The sequence below is a fragment of the Chinchilla lanigera genome, unplaced genomic scaffold (assembly GCF_000276665.1).
Source record: "Chinchilla lanigera isolate Chin_1 unplaced genomic scaffold, ChiLan1.0 scaffold00180, whole genome shotgun sequence".
NCBI classification, from domain to species: Eukaryota; Metazoa; Chordata; class Mammalia; order Rodentia; family Chinchillidae; genus Chinchilla; species Chinchilla lanigera.
The window spans coordinates 190,199-196,198 of NW_004955581.1; the positions used below are offsets into that span (position 1 = coordinate 190,199).

At 60.5% G+C, this 6,000-nt stretch overlaps 1 protein-coding gene across 1 annotated transcript in view; it reads right to left on the minus strand.

Moving 5' to 3' along the window:
• Positions 1-6,000, minus strand: part of Obscn (obscurin, cytoskeletal calmodulin and titin-interacting RhoGEF) — a gene marked incomplete at both ends in the record, with an annotated part of 116,492 nt that overhangs the window by 41,628 nt on the left and 68,864 nt on the right. The window contains 7 exon segments of the mRNA XM_013509734.1: positions 2,401-2,476; positions 2,654-2,850; positions 3,211-3,483; positions 3,941-4,213; positions 4,310-4,576; positions 4,922-5,188; positions 5,941-6,000. Coding sequence (XP_013365188.1) covers positions 2,401-2,476; positions 2,654-2,850; positions 3,211-3,483; positions 3,941-4,213; positions 4,310-4,576; positions 4,922-5,188; positions 5,941-6,000 — 1,413 coding nt within the window.

Below are 6,000 nucleotides of genomic sequence, written 5' to 3' on the forward strand. Positions count from 1 at the left end.
GTCCTGGGGAGCAGGAGGCCTGTGTGTGCTGTCTGCCTGGCGTGTCAGAGCAGGACAAGCTAGGATAGTCCTGAGACCTACTCTGGACCTGGCACCACGGAGCCCAGGAGGACGACCCGCACTGGGGTCTGGAAACCCACCCAGCCAGCTGGGCCGCCCTGACGTTAGCGGATGTCACAGATGCCCCCCAACATGAGCCCACAAGGAATGGCTCAGCCCCAGCATGCAGCCCCACAACCTGCACGAGGCAAGGCCGCGTGGATGAGTTCCTTATGGCTCGGGCACCCCTCTGACAAGGATGTGGGGAGCAGCCCCAGGGCTGCTGCTCCCAGAGGGGAGCCCCCCAGGAAGTGAGCCTTCCATCCCTGGGCTGTGGAAGCAGGTGCCCGTTCACACCCCAGGCATTGTGTCCAGAGGTCCCTGAGGATTCCAGGGCCCTGACACTGGATCCAACTGCTCCTGCCCGTCACGCAGAGGGGTCCATGCCCAAAGGGCTCCCAGGTGCCCCTGCTCCCCCAGTCCCCTCCTGTCTCCTCTCAGGCAGACACCCAGGTGGCCTCCACAGAGGAAGGAAGAGCAGCTGAGAGATTCCTCGGCCACTGACGCACACATGGCTGGCCCCGAGCCCCACCCCAGAGAAGGACAAGGCCAAGGCTTCCTCCACATACGCTGCCTGGCCAGGCAGGGAAGCTGCCCCTCCCTGGGCTTGTCTCTGAGCACTTGGCACATGTCAACCTGGGCCTCCTTTTAGACAGAACTGTCCACAGCTGTCAAAGCCCAGCTGCCTCCACCCAGGGGAGTGCGGAGTGATGTGGTAAGCAAAAGATCCTTGCACACACCAGAACCCAGCAGGATGAAGCTGGGAAGGGTGCCCCCACGCCCTTAGCAAGCCCTCCTTCAGGAGCTGCTTCACTCTTTTCTCTGCTGACACCCCCACACCAGCCCCCAAATACAACCTGACCACCTCCCCTTCCTGTGTGTCCATTCCTTCCTGGATGTCCATTTGTACAACCATGCCCAGGGCTCTCCCCAGACCACAGTGGGCGACAACACTTGAGCCAGCCCGCCCAGGCTGGAGACACCTAGCCTAGGGCAGGGTGCTAGACCACCTTCACATTGCTCACCTAGTGAACATCCACACCTGCACTGCCTGTCCTCAAGATGCCTATTAAATGCCCAGCTGCATCCCTCAATTCAGGGGCACCAGTATTTGGCAGCCCTCCCCCTTCTACAGGTCACACAACTGACCACGCCTACCCTGACCATGTCTCAAGTTTCAGAGTAGGAGAGCACGAGGTTCAGAATCCACTATCTCCCTGTCTAGCTCCCTTAGCAGATGGGAAATTCCACGAGGGCAAAGTGACACAGGCCCATCTTGAGGCCTAGGACTTGACCAGGGGTCAAGGACACAGGTTCCAAGGTTCAGTGGTGAATGGATGAATGACTGGTGCTAGGTGGACAGACGGGGTGGGGTGGATGGCTAAATGCGTGGGTGGATGGTAAAAGAGTAATAGAAAGAGCTGTGAGGCAGGTGCTCCTTTACCCCGAGAGGTCCCCAAGGATTCCAGGCCCCTGACACTGGATCCAACTGCTCCCTGCTCGTCACACAGAGGGATGAGAAGATGGATGAGTGGTGGTGAATGGGTAGAGATGGTCAATGGATAGCTGACAAATGGTAGTCGGCAGATGAACGGATGGTGGATAGGTAGCCAGATGTGAATATGGAAGAGGGACAAATGGGAGGGGGATAGATAGATGGGTGGATGATGGATGCGTGAATGGATGAATGATGAGTGTGGACTGTTGGACCAGTCTGAGAACCGAATAGAACAAACGAAGGGCACTTCAAGCCAAGCACTCAGGCAAGACCAGCTCTGTGAGCAAAGCACAACCCAAGTTGCAGGTTCCTAAAATCCTGCTGGGGTCATGTGCACGATGACGTGCTGGGGTCATGTGCTGGGGTCTGTGCTGGGGTCATGTGCACCATGTCCAAATCCATATACACTGCAGGGTTATGCTGCTGAATCCACACCTCAGAGCCAGTCGGGGGAGCAGTGTGTATTAAGGTGGATGTGCAGGCACATGGATGGCCTGTGTCACAGAAGTCAGGAAGGCCCTGTTTCCACCTCACAGCACATCCCCCTGCAGCCAGGCTCTGCACCTCCCTCCTGCAGACAGTGGCAGTCCTGCCATGGGAACCCACATACACAAAATTTCCCAAAGAGGCCTTCAGCAGCACACCCGGCGGCCCTCCCTCACTGCAGTAATCAGGGAGTGGGAAATCGCCAGCTATGGGAAGGTTTGGGTTCCACCCCCCTCCACAGGTGCCATGGGTACCATGCTGCTTGCCCAGGGAACAGGCACTCCTACCAAGGGCTGGACGTGGAAGGGGTTGCCCACCTGTCACTGTCAGCTGGGCTTCAGAGCTACAAGAGCCCACTTGAAAAGTGACGGTTCCAGCATCCTCCAGGGTCACCTGAGGAGGCAGAGAAGCTGGTTGGCCCTCCTGGCTGCATCCTGACCAGAAGGGCCAACCCATCCTCCAGCCCCATGATGGGGACTCATCAGCTCCCCAGCCCCAGCCCCTCACAGGGGCCCTTCCTGAGTGGAGCTGGATCTTCCATACCCAGGAGAAAAGGTCCCAGAGCCCCACCTTGTGCAGGGTGAGGGAGTGGAGCGTGCCCTCCTCCACAGTGATGTCGTTCATCTCGTTGGCCTGCAAGGGCACCCCGGCCAAGGTCCAACGGGCCTCCTGGCCCAAAGCCCTGGAGAGCCGGCACTGGAAGTGGGCATCCTGGCCCTCACTGAGCTGCACATTCTGCAGGGGCTCCAGGATGGTTGCCTCGGGGGCTGGACATGGGGAAGCATGGGCATCAGCCTCCACGTCTGCATTTGGGATGCCCCATTCTGCAGAGGTCCTTCCCTGAGCCCACCGCATTTCCTGACAATAAACCAAGCGTGGCTGTATCCGCTCCTCCCCAGCCCAGGCCCTGACTCCTCAAGATGCTGGAGATGACCTGGGGGTGGGACCATACCTCCAAGGACCCGGAGATGGAGAGTGAGCCCCCACAGCGCCCCCCCACGCCTGACTCAGCCTTGTCCACCCTGCCATTCCAGGGCCACCAGGAAAGAGCCTGGCCCAGGCCTGCCTCCCTCTCGGAGCCCAGCCTGGACATTCCCTCCCCGGGCAGCAACGGCAGCAGCCAGCACCTTGCACAGTGAGCTGAGCAGAAGACGAGTGGCCACCCACGTGGAAGGAGACGGTGCCAGAGTCCTCAGGGGTCACGCCCTTCAGGTGAAGGACGTAGGTGTGGCCATCCTGGACGGCCATCTCTGTCACCTCGTTGTTCTGCAGCGGCAGCCCCTGCAGGCGCCACTGCACATCTGTGGCCCCAGCCTGCGACACCTCGCAGCTGAACTCCACATCCTCATCAGCCTGGGCCGCAGTGTCCACCAGCCCCCGTACAATGGTCACCTCAGGCTCTGGGGGATGAGAAAAGCCCTTTTCCAGCCAGGCCATGCTTCCATGGCCTCGGCTCTGAGAAGACATCCTGGCCACCAACACTGTCCTGCCACCCCACACAGCCTCTGTCACCTCCCGTACCCACCAGCACCTGCCTCCCCTCAGGCCAGTTGTCCAGACAGTGGATGCCTAGCCTGCCCAACACCACCACCTGCCCTGTTCTGGCTGGGCCACCAGGTCAGGAAAGCAAGACCTAGAGGAGCAGCTGCCCACACAGGCCTGGTTGTGCCACCTGCCAGCTGGAGAGAGGAGGCAGGGTAGCTGTCCAGGTCCGCAGGCTCCGGGTACCCTACTAATGCTCACATGGAGAACAGCCACAGATGAGGGTGGGGACAAGGAGGAAGACAGCCTGTGCCCTCAGGGCCAGGGCCATCTGGAGTATGTCCCCAGGGAAGCAGGCTGGTTAGAAGGGCTCACCGTTGACCTTGACAGAGGCTGAGGTCTTCTGGCCACCCGCTGCACATGCATACTCTCCGGTGTCCTTGGCCTCCAAGCCACGAATAAAGAGTTCACACATGGCCCCCTGGCGCCGCATCTCATACTTGGGGCCAGGATGCAGCTCCACGCCCTCCTTGAGCCACCGCACTGGTGCCCCAGGCTCCATCTCACTCAGCTGGCAGCACAGCCTGGCAATGCCACCTGCCTCCTGCTCCACACTCTGCAGTCCAGTCTGGAACTTTGGCTCAGGGGCTGGGGCAGAAAGGACTCTTGATGCCAAGGTCCCAGCTACCCACCCCCAGTGAGCAAATACAGTTGACTTCCAAGACAACAGGGGGGACAGCTTACCTCGGACCATAAGATGTGCTGTGCTCTGCACATGGCCTGTGTCACACGTGTAGTCACCCGAGTCTTCTGGTTCTGCCCCACACACCTGCAGCTCAGCAGTCAAGCCTTCCTGCAGCATTTGGTACTTGGCACAGGGGAAGAGCTGCAGGGCACCCTTGCGCCACTCGAGACTGGCACCCGCCTGGCTCAGCTCACAACGCAGGCGTACCGTGTCCCCCTCCTCCACCTCCTGGGCCTGCAGCTCGCGTAGGAACCGCACGGGTGCCGCTGCAGAGGGTGGGGGGAGCATGAGGGCAGAGGAACCACAGGCCTCTGGAGAGAGCCAGGAGGAGCAGGGACCCTGGGCAGGGCAGGGAAGTGACGGCAGACTTGGGTCCGCTGGGGAGCTGGGGGTGCACACAGGGTGGCGATCTTGGGGTGGGCTGCCAAGGCCATCATGAAGCAGGAAGGCAGAAGCCTGAGTGGCCCCAGCACAGAGACACAGGGCACAGCCTCAGCTAGGGCGTCACAGGTATGCGTGAGTGGGCGGTGCGCAGGTGAGTCCCACACCCCCACACTGTGCTGGGTCCCTCAGAAAGGCCACAGACTGGGAAGCACAGCATCGGCGCCCACCTGTGACCGTGAGCGTGGCACTGGTAGTATGGGCCCCACAGGTGCAACTGTACTCGCCCGCATCCTCACGCTGCAGGTCCCGCAGCACCAGCTCCGCGGTGCAGCCCCGCAGCCTTGGCTCCCGGCGCCTGTCACCCTGCAGCTCCAGGCCACCCTTGCTCCAGACCACGGGGGCATCGGGCACTGACAGTTCACACTGCAAGCGGGCTGTGGAGCCCTCCTCAGCCTGGAGGCTCTGCAGCGGCTCCCGGAATACCACCTGGGGGGCTGGGGACAGGGGCAGCTTGAGACCCACATACCTAGCCCAGGACAAGTCTGGGTGGGCCTCCAGGATAGGGAAGGGGCAGGGAAGATATCACCAGGACTTCTCTGGTGATTGCCAGAAACTCAGTCCCAAGGGCAGTCTTCCCAACAGCTGGGGCAGGAATCCCCTCAGACCACCCAGGGCAAGCCCTTGTCCCTCTAATCCACACTCAAGGACATGGCCCTGCTTCTCCCATGCTCTGGGACAGAGCCATGTCCTTCATATGTTAGGCAAAGCAGAGTCTCCTGCCAGGGCCAGATCCAAGTGTATGGCCATGTCCTGCAGTCTCCAGGGAAGGGAGGGCTCCATCCTTCAGAATCCTAAGCAGAGGTCCATGCCCCAGGGCACACGGCATGGCAGGCACTGATACCCATGGGACACACAGAGCACCAGGACGACCTCCTGACCCAGCGACACAGTCACCAGCCAGACAAGCACCTTGGGTGAGCATGGCATGCAGAGGCTCAGAGAGGACAGGTGGGGAGGGCTGACTGGGGAGCACAAAGGGAATGCTGTACCCATCACCACAACTGTCTGAGTGAGGTTGGGTGGGGAGGCTAGGACAGACACCTTGACACAGGCAGTGCTACAACAAAAGACAAGACAGGGCAGAGAAACACAGGAGAAGGAAAATGGAACAGAACCATGGGAAGAGACAGAGGATGAGACAAGGACAGTGTCCCCAAAACACCATGGGGTGGCAGAGGGACATTACCCCTGATGGTCAGCGTGGCTGAGGTCCTCTCCTGCCCGCACACACACGAGTACTCCCCAG